Source organism: Dama dama, chromosome 23 (assembly GCF_033118175.1).
Source record: "Dama dama isolate Ldn47 chromosome 23, ASM3311817v1, whole genome shotgun sequence".
Classification (NCBI taxonomy): Eukaryota; Metazoa; Chordata; class Mammalia; order Artiodactyla; family Cervidae; genus Dama; species Dama dama.
Window position 1 is genome coordinate 56,976,088 of NC_083703.1, and position 22,533 is coordinate 56,998,620.

General features: G+C 49.7%; 1 protein-coding gene across 2 annotated transcripts in view; it reads right to left on the reverse strand.

Moving 5' to 3' along the window:
• The window catches only part of PHACTR3 (phosphatase and actin regulator 3), a 206,153-nt gene that overhangs the window by 55,062 nt on the left and 128,558 nt on the right, over window positions 1-22,533 (reverse strand). For both annotated transcript variants that reach the window (XM_061125804.1, XM_061125803.1), the window contains exons 5-7: window positions 15,012-15,224; window positions 12,245-12,419; window positions 11,235-11,482 (exon numbers count right to left, since the gene is read on the reverse strand). In XM_061125804.1, the coding sequence (XP_060981787.1) occupies window positions 11,235-11,482; window positions 12,245-12,419; window positions 15,012-15,224 (636 nt within the window). The remainder of the gene's footprint in view (window positions 1-11,234; window positions 11,483-12,244; window positions 12,420-15,011; window positions 15,225-22,533) is intronic.

Consider the following 22,533-nt stretch of genomic DNA (forward strand, 5'->3'; position numbering starts at 1 on the left):
AATAAAATTAAAGAACAGATGGAATACTGTACCAAAGAGATTCAAACTCTAAAAAAGAGCAAAGATTATGGAGCTGAAGAATTCAATAAATAAGATAGAAAATGCAAGTGAAAAGCACTGGAGATAGAGGAGATGACAGGCAAGAGAGAATTAGTGAGCTTGGAGACGGAAATCTAGAAACGATTCAGGCCCTCTAGAGGAGGAGAGAAAGTGAAAGGAAGCGAAAGTCGTGTCCAACTCTTTGTGACCCCCATTGACTATACAGTCTGGAATTCTCTAAGCCAGAATACTGGAGTGGGAAGCCATTCCGTTCTCCAGGGGATCTTCCCAACCCAGGGATCAAACCCAGGTCTCCTGCATTGCAGGCAGATTCTTTACCAGTTGAGTCACAAGGGAAGCCCAGAAGAGGAGAGAGAATATCTCAAAAAATGAGGAAATTCTAAAAGAACATTATTAGGATTCCTTTAGGAGGGACATTAGGAGAGTGAGAAGGCAAGATTTTATTTAAAGAAATAATAGCTGAGGACTTCCCTGGTGGCCCAGTGATTAAGAATCCCCCTGCTAATGCAGGGGGCACAGGTTCAATACCTGGTCCAGGAAGATTCCACTTCCTGCAGAGCAAATAAACCTATCCCCTACAACTTACTGAGTCTGTGACAGCAACTACTGAAGCCTGGGTACCTAGAGTCTGTGCTCCACAACAAGAGAGGTCACCTCAATGAGACGCCCACACACTGTAACTAGAGAGTGTCCCCTGCTCGTTGCAATGATGAAGACCCAGCAGAGCCAAAAATAAATAAAATTCTAAAAAGAAATAATAGCTGAGAACACCCCAGACCTGGGGAAGGAACAGAACAGACAAGTCCATGAAGCTAAGTGAACACCTAATTACCTCAAAAGAGACCTTCCTTCTCCAAGACACACAGCATTAAAACTGTCAAAAGTCAGTAACAAGGAATTTTCAAGGTATCCCAAGGGGAAAAAAAAAAGTGACCTATCAAAGAACCCCATCAGGCTGCCAGAGGAACCCTACAGGCCAAAGGAGTGGCCTCGCCTCCTCAAAATACTGAAAGAGAGGGATTGTCCCCCAAGAGTCGATCATTCAGATAAGGAGGAAAAGTAAATGCCTTCCCAGACACACAAAGGCTGAAGGAGCCAGACCTGCTCTGGACCTGCCTTACAGGAAATGCTGAAAGGAACTCTTCCATCTGAAGCCAAAAGGGGACAGCTCACACCTATGTGAGTAAAACGGTAACAGGCAGAGTCAGAGTCTGCAATTCTACATCAGAGTGGGTTTTTAAGGTGGCTCAGACAGTAAAGAATCCACCTGCAATGCGGGAGACCTGGGTTCGATCCCTGAGTTGGGAAGATCCCCTGGAGGAGGGCATGGCAACCCACTCCAGTATTCTTGCATGGAGAATCCCGTGGACAGAGGAATCTGGTGGGCTATAGTCCATGGGGTCACAAAAAGTCATACATAACTGAGCGACTAAGCACACACAGCATAAAGGTTAAAAGAGGAAAAATTTAGTAAAAATAACTATGTGGAAGTGTTAGTTGCTAAATCGTGTCTGACTCTGCGACGCCATGGACTGTAGCCCACCAGATTCCTCTGTCCATGGGATTCTGCAGGCAAGAAGACTGGAATGGGTTGCCTTGTCCTCCTCCAGGGGATCTTCCCAACCCAGAGGTTGAACTTGGGTCTCCTGCATTACAGACAGATTCTTTACTGTCTGGGCTGCCAGGGAAGCCGCCAAATAACTATTGCTACCTTCAATTTGGTAACAAACTCGAACATAAAAAGGAATAATATGAAACATAAAAGGGGAAGAAGGACAGAAAGCATATAGGCCAAAGAAGATGAGAATGCTACCAGTAGAAAGAGGACCACTGTATCTACGATACAACTTATACAAACATGGTGAGCACAAAATGTGAATCTAGAGCAGAGACACAAAGCATGAAAAAGAGAAAACAGAAAGTTTCATGGAGAATCACCAACCTCAAATAACAGAAACACAAGGGAAAAAGCAGCAGTGGTGAAAGCGCTACCAGAACCCAGACACAGAATGGCAGGACCAGGCCCTCCTTTATCAGCAATCACCCTAGATGTAAACGGATTGAACTCCCCAATCCAAAGACACAGACTGACTCACTGGATTGAAAAGTAAGACCCAAAAGGCAGTTCTCCAGGGCTCCCTGACCCTGCTGCTCTCTGCACGAGTGGCCCTTTTCAACAAAGCCTTTTGCTTTGTCAGAAAGACAAAAAAAACAACAAGACAACTATATGCTGCCTCCAGGAGACACATCCTGGCTTTAAAGACAAACACAGGTGCAAAGTGAGGGTACAGAAGATGATACTACAAGCAAACAGCAGCTAAAAGGAAGTGGATGTAGCCATACTTATATCAGACAAAATAGACTTCAAGTCACAAAAGTAACAAGAGACAGAGATGGACTTATGTTATCTTCAACAAATGGTGTTGAAACAACTGGATATCCATACACAAAATTGAAAACAAAAAATGAACCTAGACACAGACCTTCCTCCCTTCACAAAAATGAACTCAAAATGGATCACAGACCAAAATATAAACCATTACACCATAAAAATCCTAGATCACACAGGAAGTAACCAAGGGGACCTGAGTTATGGCAGTGACTTTTTAGATACAAGAGCAAAGGCACACTTCAAGGAATAAACCAGTTGATCAGTTGGAGTTTATGAAGTTAAAATTTCCGTTAAAGACAATGTTAAGAGTATGATGAGAAGAGTTATGGACTGGGAATCAACATTTGTGAAATACATCTGATAAACAAATGTCATCCAAAATATACCAAAAACCCTTAAAACTCAACAATAAGAAAACAAACCACCCAATTAAAAAATGAGTCAAAAACCTTAACAGATACCTCACCATTTGCCATACAGATGGCAAATCAACAAATGAAAAGATGGTGCATCTCATGTGCCACTGTGTGTTAGCTGCTCTGCCGTGTCCGACTCTTTGCGATCCCATAGATTGTAGCCCGCCGGGCTCCTCTGTCTGCGAGATTTTCCAGGCAAGCATGCTGGAGTGGGTTGCCAAAGGTGCCCCATGTCATGTGCCACTAGGAAAATGTGAATTAAAGCAATAATGCGATACCACTACAAACCTATTAGAATGGCCAACATCCAGGATACCAACAACATCCAGGACACCGACAACCAACCAAACGCAGGTCAGGATGTGGAGCAACAGGAACTTTCACCCGCTGCTGGTGGGAACACAAAACGGTACAGTCATCCGGGAAGACTGTCTGGTGGTTTCTTACAAAACTCAACAAACTCTTTACCATATGATCCAACAACTGCACACGTTGGTATTCACACAAAGGATTTGAAAACTTATACCCACACAAAAACCTACACACGGGTGTTTATAGCAGCTTCGTTCACAGTTGCTGAAACTTAGAAAGAACCAAGACTTCCTTCAGTAGGTGAAAGGGCAAATAAACTGAGGTCCATCTAGACAGTGGAATATTATTCCGTGTGAAAAAGAAGTGAGGGTGTGAGAGGGAGAGAAACAGGTGAAGGAGATGAAGAGGCACGAACTCCCAGTTAAAAAATAAGTGAGTCAAAGGCAGGAAATGTACAGTATGGGGAATACGGCCAGTAATTAAGCGATATCTTCGTACGGTGACAGATGGTAACTAGACCTACGGAGACCATCTGAAATGTATAGAAATATTGAATCACTCTGTGTGTACCAGGAACTAACATAGTGTTGCAGGTTCAAAAGCAAACTCACAGAGAGATCAGACTTGAGGTCACCAGCAGCAAGGGGTGGAAGGAGGAGGAATTGGATGAAGGTGGTCAAAAGGTACAAATTTCCAGCTATAAGATAAATAAGGAATGTAATGTACATGATAAATATGATCAGTAGAGTTAACATTGATGTTTGGTATATATGAGTTTTAAAAGAGTAAGTCCTCTAAGAGTTCTCATCACCAGAAAAAAAAATTTTTTTTTCATTTTGTATCTGTGTGAGATGATAGATGTTTACTAATGTGAAATTCATTTCAGGATGTAGGTAAGTGAAGATTATGCTGCACACCTAACTTAAACAGTGTTATTTGTCAATTATATCTCAAAAAACTGGGAAAAAGTAAAAATAAGGGGGAAAAAAAGAAAAAATTAAATGGTCATCCAGCCACAAAGTGACGTGGCAGAAACATAAAGTGTATATTACCGCGTGAAAGAAGCCAGTGTGAAAAGACTGCCTATGGTATGATGCCAACTGTGACACTCTCGAAAAGGCAAAACTATGGAGACAGAAAAAAGATGAGTGCTCGCCAGGGGTTGAGGAGAGGGAGGAGTGAGTCGACAGAGCACAGAGGATTGTCAGGGTGGTGAAAATTCTCCATTGATACCATAAAGATGGACATGTCATTGTCCATTTGTTCAAAATCACAGCACATACACACCGAGGACAAACCCTAATTAAAGTAGGGACTTTGGGTGATGTGTCAATGCACATCATCAGTTGTAACAAATGCTGCCACTCTGGAGGGGGTGTTGATGATGTGGTGGGGGTGGGGAGGCTGTGCAGGTATGGGGCAGGGGATAAGGGGAAACTCTATTCGCTTTTAATTTGCTGTAAACCTAAAATTGCTCTAAAAAGCAAGATACTGTTGGGTTAGTCACTCAGCCTCTGACTCTTCGTGATCCCATGCACTGTAGCTTGCCAGGCTCCTCTGTCCATGCGATTCTCCAGGCAAGAATACTGGAGTGGGTTGCCACTCCCTTCTCCAGGGGATCTTCCAGACCCAGGGGATTGAACCCAGGTCTCCTGCACTGCAGGCAGATTCTTTACTGGCTGAGCCACCAGAGAAGCCCAAACAAATGCTTCCCTTACCAGGAACTGAACCTGGCCCGTGACGGTGACAGCACTGAATCCTAACCACTAGACCACCAGGGACCAAAAAGCAAACTCTTTGCTAAAAGTCACCTTTGATGGACCTGAGAACATGCTGCGTGTGCTGCCGTTGTCTGGGGCTGACTGCGCATGCCCATAAAGGTATCGGGTACGTCGGCGGGTATGTGTGCAAATCTGTCTGAGAGCATGGACACATGGTAAGAGACTTAAACACACAGCCCGTAACACATCTTTCTGTACTGATCAAGGCGCCGTGTTTGCCTCGCGTGGAAATCCAACAGTCAGACCCAGACTATAGCAAATACACTTTTCACTTTAACCGGATCCAACAGGACAGTCTCCTAGCTGGTACAGGGGCAGGTCTGCCTCAGATGGGGCCCCCACCACCTCAAGAATTAAGCCGTAATGTAGAGGCTCCTAGAGGATTCTGGTGGACGAGATGTTTGATAACAAACACTTCCTGGAGTGATGACACTGGACAGACATACCCTGCAAAGGCTCCGTCGACACCAAGTTATGAGGATAAATAACTATCAGTGTAGTTTCTTTAAGAGAATTAGAGATACCAAGGGAACATTTCATGCAAAGATGGTCACAATCAAAGACAGAAATGGTATGGACCTAACAGAAGCAGAAAATATTAAGGAGAGGTAGCAAGAATACACAGAAGAACTGTACAAAAAAAGATCTTCACCGCCCAGATAATCATGATGGTGTGCTCACTCACCTAGAGCCAGACATCCTGGAATGTGAAGTCAAGTGGGCCTTAGGAAGCATCACTATGAACAAAGCTAGTGGAGGTGATGGAGTTCCAGTTGAGCTATTTCAAATCCTAAAAGATGATGCTATTCAAGTGCTGCACTCAATATGCCAGCAAATTTGGAAAACTCAGCAGTGGCCACAGGACTGGAAAAGGTCAGCTTTTGTTCCAATCCCTAAGAAAGGCAATGCCAAAGAATGCTCAAACTACCACACAATTGCACTCATCTCACATGCTAGTAAAATAATGCTCAAAACTCTTCAAGCCAGGCTTCAGCAATGCATGAACCATGAATTTCCAGATGTTCAAGCTGGTTTTAGAAAAGGCAGAGGAACCAGAGATCAAATTGCCAATATCCATTGGATCATGGAAAAAGCAAGAAAGTTCCAGAAAAACATCTATTTCTGCTTTATTGACTATGCCAAAGCCTTTGACTGTGTGGATCACAATAAACTGTGGGAAATTCTGAAAAAGATGGGAATACCAGACCACCTGACCTGTGTCTTAAGAAAACTGTATGCAGTTCAGGAAGCAACAGTTAGAACTGGACATGGAACAACCGACTGTTTCCAAATAGGAAAAGGAGTATGTCGAGGCTGTATGTTGTCACCCTGCTTATTTAACTTATATGCAGAGTACATCATGAGAAATGCTGGGCTGGATGAAGCACAAGCTGGAATCAAGATTTCCGGGAGAAATATCAATAACCTCAGATATGCAGATGACACCACCCTGATGGCAGAAAGTGAAGAAGAACTAAAGAGCCTCTTGATGAAAGTGAAAGAGGAAAGTGAAAAAGGTGGCTTAAAACTCAACATTCAGAAAACTAGATCACGACATCTGGTCCCATCACTTCATGGCAAATAGATGGGGAAACAGTGGAAACAGTGGCTGACTTTATTTTGGGGGGCTCTAAAATCACTGCAGATGGTGATTGCAGCCATAAAATTAAGAACGCTTGCTTCTTGGAAGAAGAGTTATGACCAACCTAGACAGCATATCAAAAAGCAGAGACATTACTTTGCCAACACAGGTCTGTCTAGTCAAGGCTATGGTTTTTCCAGTAGTCATGTATGGATGTGAGAGTTGGACTATAAAGAAAGCTGAACGCTGAAGAATTGATGCTTTTGAACTGTGGTGTTGGAGAAGACTCTTGAGAGTCCCTTGGACTGCAAGGAGATCCAACCAGTCCATCCTAAAGGAGATCAGTCGTGGGTGTTCATTGGAAGGACTGATGCTGAAGCTGAAACTCCAATACTTTGGCCACCTGATGTGAAGAGCTAACTCATTTGAAAAGACCCTGATGCTGGGAAAGATTGAGGGCAGGAGGAGAAGGGGACGACAGAGGATGAGATGGTTGGATGGCATCACCAACACAGTGGGCATGAGTTTGAGTAAACTCGGAGTTGGTGATGGACGGGGAGGCCTGGCGTGCTACAGTCCATGGGGTCGCAAAGAGTCAGACACAACTGAACTGATCTGAGTGCAGTGTCTGTGATTAATAACTGATGAAGCTGGCACTTCTCTCCTTCTCCACCTCTGTCTGTCAGTCCTAAGTCACTTCAGTTGTGTCTGATCCTTTGTGACCCTATAAACTGTAGTCCCTCCAGGCTCCTCTGTTCATGGGATTCTCCAAGCAAGAATACTGGAATGGGTTGCTATTTCCTCCTCCAGGGGATCTTCCCAACCCAGGGATTGAACCTGCGTCTTTTATGTCTCCTGCATTGGCAGGCGGGTTCTTTTCCACTAGCACCACTTCTGCACCTCAGAGATCTACAAATAACATACCAGCTGTAACCACAGGAGTGGGGTCTGAACTCAAGAGAAGCCAAGAAAAGCTGATCTTTGCTGCTGCCCTACTGGGCAAAGCAGAATGTGTTCATGGGTTTTTTCCCATGGTGAATCATGTTCCCCCAAAAGTAAGATGTGTAGACTTCCCAAAACAGATATGGAATTTCTCCCTCCAAGCATTTTGTCCCAGCGATCCATAACCCTGAGCAAGCTATGGACACATACGAGAGTGTAATAAAGGTGAAGAGCCCACATTCTGTACTGGGTTTCAGGGTTCAGGGATCCCAGACTGTGTACCATGGCCCCAGTCACAGATGTCAGGGCTCCCCTCCGGTGGGGGTCTCCAGGTGTGCCTCACTGTGTGCAATGGGCCCAGCCCTCCACGGATGCTCAAAGGGTTGGATGTGAGCCCTTGACCTTGAGCCCCAATGCTGGTACCCACAGGAGGGGCAGATTTGCCCAGGTTTGCAAATATAGTCAGCACAGCCCTTCCCAAGCACAGCCTGGTGGGACCCTGGGCACGTTAACACCAGCAGAGCTTCTAGAATGAGTTCTACCCTCCCTGTTCCCATCACTACCGTCAATCTCTAAGTTCAGTTAAGGACACCGGTTTTTGGAGACAGACAACAAGAGACTCAGGTTTGACCTGGGAGAAACCTTGAAGGAGGAAAAGTGACTGATCCCGACAGGAGACTACAGATACCACCTTCTTCCATCCCGACGCCCAGTCACACATGGCATTTATTATGTGTGTAGCACGCAGGGCTACAGACGTGGCAGGAACCTCTACATGATGAAGCCCTGACCTCAGGCATCTGTGTTGGTGGCGAGAGGACTCAAGGACAGAAGGTGAGGGAGGGGCCAGCAGGGCCGTGGTGGGGAAGAGTCACTTGTTTATACCTGCCACCTTCCTGGAGGAGGTGGCGTTTTAAACCCAGTGGAGCTGCACATACCTCCTACTAAGTGGGAATGGGAGCCCTGTGGTAGGTGCACATGGAGGTAGGGGGTGTGGCCAGGTCCCCGGGGGCCCAGGAGGAGACAAGCCAGGTGATGGGGACAGGCCACAGGGGTCTCAGTGAGGACCTGCATTAAACCCTCAGGAAACTCCTGGTGGGGTGTGAGCAAGAGGTGACGTTGCCCGATGTCCATCTGTGTGGAGGGGCTAGAACAGAGGTGATGGCGGAGGCAGGGGGGCCCGGGGGAGGCTGAGTCCAGGCAGGAGTGGACGGAGCAGCTCAATAGAGGAGAATCGGCCTGACATCTCCAAGGAGGCACCATCTGCATGTCAGGTGCAAGATCAAGAGTGGCGAGATGGTCCCAGGCCATGGAAAGTCAGAGGCCCTGCTCATGGGGACAGGGAACAGTCTGGGTTTGGAGGCAAAGATCAAGAGCTCAGATCCTAAGGGGTCAGGTCAGAGACACCTCTGAGACCCCAATGGACATGCTGAGTCCATAGGGGGCCTCTTGGAGCTCAGGGGACATGGGCTGGAGGACCACTGGATAGGCAGACAGCAGTCAAAGCCATTCACCCAGCAGCTACCCACACACTCCTACTTAGAACTGGGAGTGTATGGACGAGAGGCACCAGCCCTCACGCGGACAGCAGTGAAACACATAATAATCGAATAACTGATAGATTTGTGAAGAGACAGAGAGGCTTCCCTGGAAGCTCAGACAGGAATGAATCCACCTCCAATGCAGAAGACCCAGGTTTGATCCCTGGATCGGGAAGATCTCCTGGAGAAGGGCATGGTAACCCACTCCAGTCCTCTTGCCTGGAAAATCCTATGGACAGAGGAGCCTGGTGGGCTACAGTCCAAAGAGTTGCAAGGTCAGACACAATTGAGCAATGAACACTTCACTTCAGAAGATAGATAATCACAAAAATCACGGTAAAATCGCAACTGTGTGGAGTGCTGAAGCAAGGGTCAGAGTGCTGTCTTCAGAGTGGAGGGTGAGGGAGTTTGATCTGATCAGTGAGGAGGAGGCAGAGGTGGGTGGGGACCCGCCCAGGCTGCAAGTCCCAACTAAGGCAGGTGGTCCCGCAGCTGAGGACCTGATAATGGAGTTGGTGGGGGTGGGGGGTAAAAGGCCTTGGGGGTGACCCTGGCTCCATGAGAAGAGGCACATGTTACACCATCAGGAGCAGCCGCTCCAGGTAGACAGTCACCCCCAAAGATTGCTGTACCCAGAACCTGGGAACATGACCTTATTTGGGGGAAAAGAAAAAAAAAGATGTAATTTGCTTTTGCAGATGTAATTAAGGTAAGGATCTTAAAATGAGGAGATCATCCAGGATTATCCAGATGGGCCCTAAATCCCATGATAAGGAAAGGAGAGGACACACAAGAGCTGATGCAAGATAGTGGCAGAGATCTGACTGATGCAGCCACAAGGCAAGGACCACCTGGAGCCCCCAGCAGCTCAAAGAGGCAGGAAGGATCCTCCCCTTGAGTCAGAGGGAGCATGAAGCAGTGGACAGAGGCCAAACACTGTACAAGGTACAGGGCAGGCTCACACAGAGGATGGTCCAGCCCTCAGTGTTGCTGAAGTTGAAGGACCTGCTTCAACCCTGATCTGTCTACATCAGCCGTTCTCAGATGTCACCCTGTCCTGTAGGAGGCTGATGGGTGTTTAAGGGGAAAAATCCCAGAACCAGGTAAGCCTGGGAAACACCACAGGCTTCAGCCTCTTCTCAGATGTCCAGGGTCTTTGGCTCTGGGTTTCTGACAGGAAGACCCTGGTTTGACTTTCGTCAGCCACTTCCAACCACATGTTAGCTTCATCCCATGCCCCCACACACACTATGGCTGGTGCTCCCGGAAGTGCTTCACCAGACCCAAAGTGGACAAGGTCCAGAGGGATGCAAGGTCACAGGAAGGGGTGACAGCCAAGGCCAGTATCCAGTCCTGGGCTCCCGGTCTGTCCACCTGGTCACGGCTGCCCCCACCTGACCCCCTTAGCACCAGCCAAGTCACAGTCAATACCAACGCTTCCCGTTTTCCATCAACACTGGGACCAGGTCCCCAGGAGCTCCCTGCAGACCATCGTGATTGTTACCACGAGATGCTTTCAGGAGGAACAACAACCCTCCCCTAAAGGCCTTACAGCCATATCACTCTTGACCCTCCTGCAAGAGACGGCGCTCAGCACAGCTCACATCAGGACTGAGTACCCATTATCAGGAGGGGGCTACGATGCTTTGTCTTGCAAGCCCCCATATCCTCAAGGGTAAGACTGAGCAAATATTCTAACCTGGAGAACATGTTGTGAGGACAGACAGACCTCCCAGGACCTGGTGGACACATGGTCCTGAACAAGTAGACACTGCCGGATTTACAGTAGTTCTGAGATGACCACTGGCATCAGCCTGCCCTCCCTTCCTCCCTCTTCCATCTCATCTTGCTTTCTTATTAGCATTTTCTGCCACATCTTCCAAATGCTGGCAATCCAAGTGCCACCAACACAATGACATCCTGCCACATCATCCCAGGCATCGATGCTCTCAGTCGCTGGCTGAGCCACTTTTGTGTTTTCAAATACACATGAAAATGTATATGCGACTGTCAGAATCAAACAAGTTTCCTCGGGTTCCTCCTAATTGTGCCCTGAGCCAGCCCACAGGCCCCTGCTCACATACAAAGGGGCATCTCTCTCCACTACTCTCTGGCACATGGCCTCCACCCAAGAACCCCCAAACCTGCCCTTGGGCTCCATGCCTCTGGAAGGAGGCTCCTGCCCCAAGAGACCCACCCTCTGCTCACCAGAGATGATGGAGTCATTCAGGGCCTCTTCGTCCTGATACAAGAGCAGGTCGTCCTTGAGTTCTGCATTCAGGATCAGGTTCTCCTTGTTCTCCTCGGACTCCTTGGCTGCCGTCCGCTTACCGTCAGAGGCCCCGTCGAAGCTCCAGGCCTCCTCCCGCTCCTTGCCCCGCTCCACACTGCATGTCCTCGACAGCCGGATGTCCACGCGCTTCTTCGGGGACCCTTTACTGTCCCTGCCTTGGAAACTGAAGCAGAGATGCAGCTCAGGTTATACACTGTCCCAGTCACCCGGACACCCTGCAAAGTTGACCTGAAGACTTCTAACGGGTTTTGCAAAGATGGCCCCCGAGTGCGTGCAGCTGATACTCAGGACAAGAAGTGCCAGAGGCTCACAGGGCTTTCAGCCCAAAGTTGCTCAGAATGTGTTGTTCTGAATGATGCTGACATGCATGTAATAAAACCTGCTGAGACAGCGCAACCAATGCGCAGATCAAGGATTTCCTAAGAACCGAGCAGGGCATCTTCTTTGTCCAATATTTCTGCCAAGCCACGTGTGTGTTCTAGTATCTGTTTTGCCCTCCAATGACTCACTAGTCTTCAGCCTATGAGGCGTGTGAGGTCAAGAGTAAGAGTCAGCTTCCGGGCAGGTTACTTGTGCTCTCGCTGGATGAAAACAGGACTCGATCAGAGTCCCCAGACAACGTAACGGCTACTTCTGCCTCTCGATCCTCTCGTGTGATGCTCCCACTCGACCCTGGGTCCCTGGACCCTCCAGGGGAAACACAGGGGCTTAGGGCCTGGTTTTCACCCTCTCCCTCCCAGAATGTGGCCACTGAGACCAGCTGCCAACCAGCTGCAGAGCCCAGTGCAAACCCGAAAAAGGGAGTGCCCTGCTCAGCAGCTGAGAACTCCAGGACGGTGAGAGCAGAGCGCTGAGGCCAGCCTGGACCCACCCCTTGTGACTCCCCCGAGGGGGGCTGGCCCTGGACAGGGGTTCAGGCCCTCACCTGTCCTGGCGGTGCTTGGTGGCCAGTGCCCTGTGCAGCTCCTCAATGACGCGGCTGGGGGGCAGAGGCCGGTGGACGGTGGTGAGATGCGGAGACCCCGTGGGCGTGGAAAGCTGTCCTCGGAGGGAAGGGTCAGTACTTTTCCCGCCAGAGCCTTGGAAGAGTGTGGCCTGGCCTGGGGCATGAGAAGAGCCAGTAAGAAGGTAAGTCTTTGGGGTTAGAGACGAGGGGCTTTGCTGAAACACAGAAGCCTGTGAGCAGAGAAGACACAGGGCTCCTGGCCAGGTGAAGCCACTAGCATCCTATCTGAGAGGCTGTGCCAGGCTCCCTCCCCCCAGAGACGGAGATGGGTACATCCCTGATCAGTTCCCCTCTATCCTTGGGACCCCTGAGCCTTACAGACAGCAGTGCCCACAGGCCCTCGGCAAGGTCTCGGGCATGGAAAGCTCTCTTCCTATTTCTCTACAACAAACTTAACATCCTGAAGCCACGCTTCCTCTTGTGGAAGCTGGAAGAACTCCCTAAGCTGTCCAGCCATTGCTGAGCCTGGACCACCACCACAGCCTCCCTTTGCTTCCCCATCACCCACTCATGTCTGCCTGCAATCTGCACCTCTCCTTGTGGGAGTCTTCTGATCAAGGCTCTCCCATTCTCCTCGGGACAAGATCTGGGCTGATGACAAGTCCCAGGGCCCCACAGGTTGTTCCTGATCATATTTTAACATGCTTCTTTCTTTCTTTTTTTTTTTTTTTAAATTGAAGTATAGTTGATTTGGGCTTCCCTGGCGGCTCAGCAGTAAAGAATGCACCTGCCAATGCAGGAGACGCAGGTTTGATCCCTGGGTCAGGAAGGTTCCTGGAGAAGGGAATGGCAAACCCACTCCAGCATCCTTGCCTGGAAAGTCCCATGGATAGAGGAGCCTGGTGGGCTGCAGTCCACAGGTTGCAAAAGAGCTGAACACAACTTTGCAACTGAACACTCACACGTAGTTGATTTACAATGTTGTGTTAATTTCAGATGTACAGCAAAGTGATTCAGTTTAATACTGAGACATATTTTGATGTTTTAAAAATAGGCAACGTATTTTTAAAGTACTGAACACCACGCGTGTGTGTGCTCAGTGGGACTGACCCCGTGGACTATCTCCTGACAGGCGCCTCTGCCCTTCCTCCTCCTCCTTTGCTGCCGCCTAGCTGAAGCAAACATCTCCCCCCAAAGGAAATGAAGACAAAGTCGCCAAAATGCAGTCTCAGCTACAAGAGATCCAGGCAGAAGTCCACAGCAGGCAACCCTCCTGTCCTCTCCCAGTCCTAATCCGCTCCTCAGACTCCTCACCCCTGAGGACGGGTGGGAGTCAGAGGAGCTGACCACTGGCCCCTAGGACCCACGATTTAAGACATGGGGAGAGTGGAGGGGTCATGGGAGACGAAATGGGCTGAGGTCTGATCACGTCCAAGCACAATGCGGGCAGAAAGTCTCCAAGCAAATTACACAGAAGCCAGAATAAAGTGGGGGGATGGTGCCTTAGCCAGTGGATTTCCAACTGATTTATGTTTCAATGGATGGAATGGGGATTATCGCGAAGATAGTAACAAAATACAGGACAGTATTATTTGCCTCAAAACTTCATCTGTGTGACCACATCACCCAAAGACTAAATGCTCTGACTCATTCCCAGAGATGGAGAAAGAGGCAGGAGGCAGACGAAGGGGGTCAGATCACCTGACTGTTCCTTTGATCAGTCACCTGCACTCGCTGAGCACCTGCTGTATGCAGACACTGGGATCTGGGGCTGAGGGCAGAGTTCCCTCCCTAGAAAGGCTGGTCCAGGGATCGAGGGCTGGGCAGCTCCTGACAAGTGGTGAGTCGTCATATTATCGCTGGTGGTCAGGGATTAGAGCGATGCTGCTGAGCTCTGCTATCTGCTGTCACCTTCATGCCCACTGCCCGCAGAGGCAGAGTGTAAGGATTTATTCTTAAAAACAATCGTCTCTTTGTGAAGGGCCTGCTTTTCCTGAGACCAGCAGTGTCTCCTGTTTCCAGCAGTGATGAGACAAGATATACCAAAACTTGAAAAGTCAATGTCTCCGGGTCCTGGGATCTTTCAACCAGGGTGGCCAAAGCTACAGAAGGAGATGCCCTGGGAGGGGGGCGGTCTCTGCTTAGCTGGGCTCCCCACTCTGACTACCACTCTAGAGGCTGGTGTGGATTCCTGGCTCTGCCTTGCCAGTTGGAGTGCCCACGGAGGTGAGCAGAGATCATAAGTGAAACAGAGAGAAAGAAAGGGAGGGGAGACAGGGATGGGGAGGGAGGGAAGGAAGAGAGAGAATGAAAGAGAAGGCGAGGAAGAGAGGTAGAACAGGGGGTGATGAGAGGGAGGGACAGAGGTAAAGGGGAGGGAGGGAGGAGGCAAGAAGAGACAGACAGACACTGACCCAGAAGCAGACAAGGACAGTCAGACACCTGAGTACCCAGATAGAAAGGCTGTGGTTGTGTCTCCTGCCTCCAGATTCTGGAAGAAATCTTTGACAATTGCCCCATGTTTGCTTAAGGGAGCCCAAGCCCCTGCTTCTGTCAACCAAGCTCCTCAACAAGGGCCACCCTCCTGCCTCCAGCTCTGCTCCCCAGGACCTTCCCAGAACCCCACTCACAGAAGCAAAGGGTGAGAACCAGCCCACAGTGGGAGCCCAGTCAGGACCGGTGGGAGGCATGGATGGATGAGAGAAGGAAGGACAGAGGGTGGATGGGTGGATGCTCATAGACCCACCTGTGACACTTCTTGTGGTTCTGGAGCCTGCCTTGGGTGGTGGGGTGGGCAGCAGCGGGGGGCTGGGGAGCTGGCCCACAGATCTCTCCAGGGGTCTGGGAGGACTGTCCAGGGAGTCGGACCCAGCTAAGGCTTGAGAGGGCTCATCTGTGCTAGGTGGGAGGCTGCCGGCGGCGTCTGCTTCTTCCTCTCTGGATGCTGACGACACCTTGGCTGGTTCAAAGGAAAAACAGAGGTCACAAACAGCTGCTTCTCTGACTGGGGCAGGTGTGAAGACAGTGAGGGGCTTTGGCTGGGTGGGCTTGTTATCATGAGACAGAGGGGTCACTTCCCATACACACACAATTCCCTGTGAGCTCAACAATCAACAGAAACATCAGAAGCAGAGAGGGGAGGGAAGGAAGGAAGAGGGAGACAACTTCAAGAGTGTGGGTGACTCTGTCTCTTCCCCCCCTCAGCTTGTGGTACTGAGGCTCCCACCTCACCTAGGGTTGCTGGTCACCAACACAGGCTCTGGAATCAGGCCCGAGCTGGCCCTGCACTTTCTCTGTGCCCTTGGATGAGTTACTGACCTCCTGTGTCTCCATTCACATTGGATGACGTTGGAGTAACAGCCAGAGTTCCTCCCAGGATTGCTGTGAGGTTTAACCAAGAAGCAACAACGACATGCATGCCTAGCACATTGCAGACCCTCAAATCCCTGAGTCACTGATTTTCCATGCCAGATTTTCCACAGCCCTGCACTGGGTGAGCCTGTTAGCTGAGTGGTGAGGGAGAAGCAGGGGGTTTAGCTTTGAGGAAGGGTCAGCCAGCCCAGAGGCCCCTATCCCCTCTCCTTCCAGCTGCTGGTCAGGCTCTTCCCCCTCCAGGAGCACTGCCTGTCCACCCCTGTGCCTTCTTCCCACCCATCAACCCTCTCCTTTCCCCCTTCTCTTTCTCCAGCTCAAGTTCCACCATCCATCCCTCAAGCCCTCTGCCACCCTTCCTCTCCACTTAGCTAATTAGGAAAACCCCGTCTCTGGATGCAGCCTCCGTCTGTTGACTCCTGTCACTGTGGAGCATTGTGGAAGAAAGGCAGTGACATGGGAACCCCCATCCTGGCATCTCAGGACCACCTCCCTCCACGCCCTTGGCTCTGCTCCATCCTTCAGTCACTCAGCTTCAGACCTTCTCTGTGTCTCTCCTACCTCGACAGTTTCTTACTCCCTCCTCCCTTGCAGCCTCACCTCTAGCTTTACAGAGGAAACTGAAGTCATCAGACCAGGGGGTGCAGGGGAGCTCAAACACAGACCTACCATCCCTGATATACCATCCCTTCTTCCCTGACACAAGAAGAGAGGCGGCCTCCCATCCCCACCTTGGGACCCCAGACTCCCTACCCTCTCAGACCATATCCCAGGTGCCCAGCCCTGGGCAAGGCATTGCCCCACATCATGTAATTTCATCTTTGCAATCACCTATGGGGGAAGATCCTAACTCCCTCTGCAAAGCTGGCCCCAAAGTCACTGTGTAGTATTCACCCATCATCAGTCAAGGAGTATGCCTAGCAGGGAGGGGTGCTGTCCGTGGTGCTGACTGAGGCAGGCCTGATCCTGTCCTCACAAATCTCTGAAACTATAGAAGGGACACTGCACGTCCCATACACCCCACTGTCATCACCATTTTCATTTTCTTATTGTCCCTGTTGGAAGCTGAAGACCTCTCTGGCCAGACCTTCTCCCTTGTGAAGCTCATGGAAATGCAGAAGTGCTGGGCCTCCCAAATCCTGATGAAATGTCCCCTTCCCACCCACTGCAGATGTCAGAGTCAGGTTTGTATCACTGAGAACAGCAATTACAGCATGACCCTCACTTTATACCCTGCATGGATATGCACATGAAAACACTACGGTTTTGTTATTATTACATCTGCCTTATTTAGCTTTTAACTTGAATTTTTTTTAATTGGAGGGAAAATGCTTTATAATGTTGTCTTGGTTTCTGCCATACAACAATGCAGTTAGTCACAATTTTATGTATATTTATAAATATTTAAAATATAAATATATATATATATATATATATCTCCCCTCCCTGTTGAACCTCCCTTCCCCCCAACTCACCCCTCTAAGTCATCACAGAGAGCCAGGCCAGGCATCCTGTGTTATAGAGCAGCTTCCCACTAGCTATCTGGGCTTCCATAATGGTCCAGCAATAAAGAATCCTCCTGCCAATACAGGAGATATGAGTTCGATCCCTGGGTGGAGAAGATCCCTTGGAGGAGGAAATGGCAACCCACTCCAGTATTCTTGCCTGTTGAGAATTCCATGGATAGAGGAGACTGGCAGACTACAGTCCATGGGGTTGCCAAGAGTTGGACATGACTGAGCACGCATGCATATACAGCACTACTCATCTATTTTACACATGATAGTGTGTATATATCAAAGCTACTTTCTCAACTTGCCCCACCCTCTCCCCTTCCCCTGCTGTGTCCTCAAGTCTGTTCTCTACTTCTGTGTCTCCACTCCTTCCCTGCAAAAAGGTTCATCAGTATCATTTTTCTAGATTGAATGTGTGTGTGTGTATATATATACACACATACATAAATACATAATATTTGTTTTTCTCTGACTATATTTCACACTGTATAATGGGCTCTAGGGTCATCCACCACACTGCAACTGACTCAATAAAACTGTCCTCAAAAGTATGATTTGTTCATAGAAATTTTTTTAAGACTCCTAGACTTCAAGACTAATGTTATATCCTATGAACTGTTACCTGTTACTTCTAAGAGTCTACAAATCTGATTGTTTTAGTGAAAAAAGTTTCGCAAAAATATTAAAAGAAATGTTCTGCTTCTGGGTAAAAACAGACGTGTGGTTTCCTTGTTGAGCCATAGGCGAGGAGAACCGTCCCTTTTCTCCACATGGGCAGCAGCCCTGTGACTGTGTTGGGTCTCCTGGTCCGTGTAAATCAGCACAGGGCAGTGGACCCTGATTCCTGGGAGGCCATGCTCCTGGCCCAGGCCCTCAGTGGCCATGCTTGCAGATGCAAGCACCAGGAGTGGGGCTGGCATGAGCTTGAAGGACTAGTTCCAGGCTTGGTTCCTATCCTCTGAGCACCCAGCATGCTCCCCATGTCATGGTTTCGGGGCAGACAGGTGACAGAGGAATGACTCACCTGGCCTCAGGCCCCCCACTCTCCCACATCCATCCTTTTCTTCTGTTGTGATCAACTTATTCAAGAAGCATGACCTTGGTCTCTAATCGCTAAACCTCAGTTTCCTCATCTGTATAAAATACCCGCTCCTGCCCACCACCAGGGAGGGAGGGAGACTTCCATGAGATCACAAAGAGGCTGTTAGAAGCTATTCAGCACTTTGGACAGTTACAAGCCACTCTGCCAGGAAGAAAAGCATTTGGAACAGCAATCATGGGCTCCATCCACCAGATGCTGTGAGACAACCAGACTGTCTCCAGACGCTGCCCAGTGTCCCCTCCAGAGGGATGCCCAAGGCTGAGAGCCCCTGCGTGAGGAAGACACTACTTAGACTTCTGAGGAGATGCTCTGTGGGGTCTTGTGGAGAGGGCGGCCCCTCATGAGACCCACAGCTGTTTGATATTAAGTCTCCTGGGTCCTGTCACCATGGACACTCCAATAGGCCAGTTTCTCCCTCTGGTCCTTGATCTCCTCGCTGGGACCTGGAAGTATGGACAAGGTGGGCATGTCTGAACTGGGCTCCACAGGTTCCCTTGGGAGGGTCACCGAGAGAAGGGTTAGCAAGGAGACAGAGCAGCCCAGGGTCAGGGTCTCCACACCCTTGTTGGCCAGAACAGGTCCACTTGGCTGTCTCAGCACAATCCTCCCACCTCTGTCCCCTCATCTGTGGCTCCTGGACACCGTGTCCCCTGGTACCCTCCCGCTGGTCTCACCTGCTCAGCCCCTCTCAGGCTCCTCCAGACTGCCCCAGCACTAAGCCCTCAGTCCTCTTCTCCTTAACTCACTCTCTCATCTAATTCTCTCCTCCAGTCCTCTGGCTTCAGAATCCATCCCATCTCTGCTGACCCTTGACCCTTTCCCAGCACTCCAGACTCATCCATTACTGCCACTCTGACACCTGTGTCTGGAGGGCAACATCAAAATGAAACACAGGCAAACCCATCTCCTGATTTCCCAGGAGAAATCCCTCCCTACTCCCTCTTCTCTCTCACTTATCTACCCATCCATCTCACAGGTGTCTTTGCCGAGGCACCCTCCTAGGAGCTGTGGACAATGACACTGATCAAGACAGAGCCCCACCTTCACCAGACTCAGTTCATGGTCCCGCAGCCCCCAGCTGTCCAGCCAGACTGGACACAATACTCCGTCCCTCTCCTGTCCTCCTCACCATCCAATGCATGAACACATCCTGGGCACACTACTTCCAAAATAGTTCTCAGAAATACTGTCCTCTCAGTGTCAGCCACTCCAGCCTCTGCCTGGACCTCAGCAGTGGCCTTCAAGCTCCTTTCCTCCCGCCCGTGATGCCCCAAATCCAGTCTCTAAACAAGAGGGTGGCAAACTGTTGTATAAAGGGCTTTGACTTTGCAGGTTATAAGGTCTCAGGAATGGCAACCCACTCCAGTATTCTTGCCTGGAGAATCCCATAGACAGAGGAGCCTGGTGGGCTACAGGGCTACAATCCATAGGGTCGCAAAGAGTCGGACAAGACTGAATGACTAACACTTTCACATCATGGCCCAAATCTATTGTCTAAAATAGGGGCAGCAAATCTTACTGTAAAGGGCTCAACTTTACAGCTTGTAAGGTCTCTGTTGGTCTCAGCAGAAAAGTCTGCTGGTGGACACAAAGAGCAAACTCCCCTGGCCGCCCACCCAGGTGGATGTGGGGCCACCTGTCACCCCCAGGGTTGCCCAGTAGACCTTTCTTAGATGATGGAAATGCTTCCTCTTTCTCTGTTACAGCAGCCACGCTGGCCAGTGAGCACCTGACCAGTGGCTGATGGAACAGGAGAGCTGGATTTTTAAATTGGTTTTGGTTTAAATTCATATAAGTCACCACTCAGCTAGTGGACAGGGTGGCTCTGGATTTCTGGGAGTCAGTAGCCACAGCCCTTCAACCAGAGAGATCTCAGGGTAAGCTTCCAGTAGACCCGTGGAGGTCCCCTCACCCCACTGGCCCAAGGTGGAATGTGGGTCCCCACGTGCTCTTAGGGATCTGGGACTCAACACACAAGGCACTTGCAGCAGCCCAAGCTTCCTGTGAGTCTCTCCTCAAAACTCACCACACATTGAGCCCTCACACCCCAACCAGTCTAAAGGGTCCTAGTCTGGGGAACTGGTATCTCAGCACCTCTTCTCTAAATCAGCATCTTCCTTCACACCCTGTGTGAGCATGCAGCTACCACTGAATTCCAGAATACTGTGACGCTGAAACATTAACATCTCAAGTGCTGTGTTGATTTTTTTTTTCTTTTTAGTGTTAAAAGCGGACGTCAGTTTTGCATGTTCACTGCGTTTGGAAGTCCACCCTCAGGGTGTCCCTTCCTGTCCTGACCAGCAGAGGTCGCTACTCACCCACTGAGCTCCCAGTCAAAGTCCTTCTGCCTGGGACATGCTGATGGGTGGGGGGGCTTGCTTTATAACAAGTTATCACCCACCAGCTGAGAGAGACCAGCCTGAGAGGAGGACGGGGTGGGCTGGGGGGGACAGCTGTCATGGTCAGTTTCACTGAACCCCAGTGACACCCAGCACGCTTGGACTTGGGCGAGGAGACTGGCCAACTCCCAGAAAAGAGCTTTGACAACTCGGGCCCAGCAGTGGACACTGGTGATGTACGGACACCTGCTGAGAGGGTACAGGGAGGGTGCTATCTCTGCCTGGTCCAGGTTCACGGTGCCAGCCCATGAGCTGATTGTATAGGCAAAGGCAGCCTGGGCCTGACCTGTAGCCAGCAATCTGCTGACCCTCCTCTAGATGACAGAACAACCCACATTCCAGAACATGCCAGAAGCACAGCAAAGTCTGGCTATAGTTGGGGCTGTCGAATGTTATACTTAAGAGCATGTCTGGAAATCAAATCCCAGCTTCACCACTGATGTGCTCTGTGGCCTCAGGGAAGTGACTTAATCTCTCTGGTCCATCTTAAAAAAAATGGGGGACTTCCCTACAGCTGACTCAGGCTGGTGTTTGGCAGAAACCAACACAATATTGCAAAGCAATTATTCTTCGATTAAAAATAAGTAAATTTAATTTTTACCAAGTGGAGGCCTTCCCTGGTAGTAAAATGATAAAAGATTCTCCTTGTAATGCAGAGGACACAGGTTCGACCCCAGGTCAGGGACCTGAGAACCCACATACCGCGGGGCAACTAAGCCTGTGACCACAACTCCTGAGCCCGTGAGCCTTAGAGCCTGTGCTCTGCAATAAGAGAAGCCGCTGCAAGGAGAAGCCCCAGCACTGCAACTGGAGAGGAGCCCCGAGTCACCACAAATAGAGAAAAACCTGAATACAGAAGTGAAGACTCAGCGCAACCAAAAATAAAATAAAATATTTTAAAATGGGGCTAAGATAATCCAGCACACAGAGAACACGCTCCCTGAATGCCACTTTTCCTTTAAATTCACGTACGCGTGGAACACCGGAGCTCAGCCCCAGCCCCACAGAATCCGGTCCTGCTTAACATCAAAACAACGGGTCCTCCCAGGACTTTTCACGAATGTTCTATGGCTGATGCCACACCATCCACACAAATCCAGGAATCACCCCAAACACAAAAGCCCAAAGTCAACCCAAATCACTGAATCCAATCTTCTCAGCTCCCAGCCACAGTGACTGTGTGGGAACAAGAGCCCAGGGGGCGTGGACTTTGATGGCTGAAAAGCAGCTAGCTACACACGTGAATTTTTGTGAATGCTCCTGAGTTTTAAGCCCAGGCAATGTTGGAAGTGGTGAGTTTAAGGTCTCTGCATTAGATTTCAATCCACTTCCTCATTGAAGGGGCTTTGCTCAAGGTCAGGCTTCCAGAAGAGCCTGGAGCGGCAGTCCTGGTCCATGTTCTCGGTGCAAGATTTGTGACCTACAGCGCTGCCAGAGATCCGGGGGAGTTCCCGTTCAAAGCAAAACTCAGGTGCACCCACATCCCCAAACATGCGTGCTGTTAGTGTCAGGGCCTCTTGGGGGGCATCAGCAAGCAACCCAACACCAGGAGTTAATGCATCGCCCTCCCACAAAGGGCTACTTTTCCACAATGTATGTGTGTGCTCAGTCGTGTCTGACTCTTTGTGACCTCAGGGACTGTAGCCCGCCAGGCTCCTCAGTCCATGGGGTTCTCCAGGCAAGAATACTGGAGTGGGTTGCCATTCCTTTCTCCAGGGGATCTTCCCAACTCAGGGGTTGAACCCTCATCTCTTAGTCTCTTGCATTGGCAGGCAGATTCTTTACCACTAGTGCCACCACAATGATGATGACAAAAGTGATGATGATGATAAAGGTGATGATGACAGCAGCAAACACTTGTGAACACTCAGTGTGAGTGAC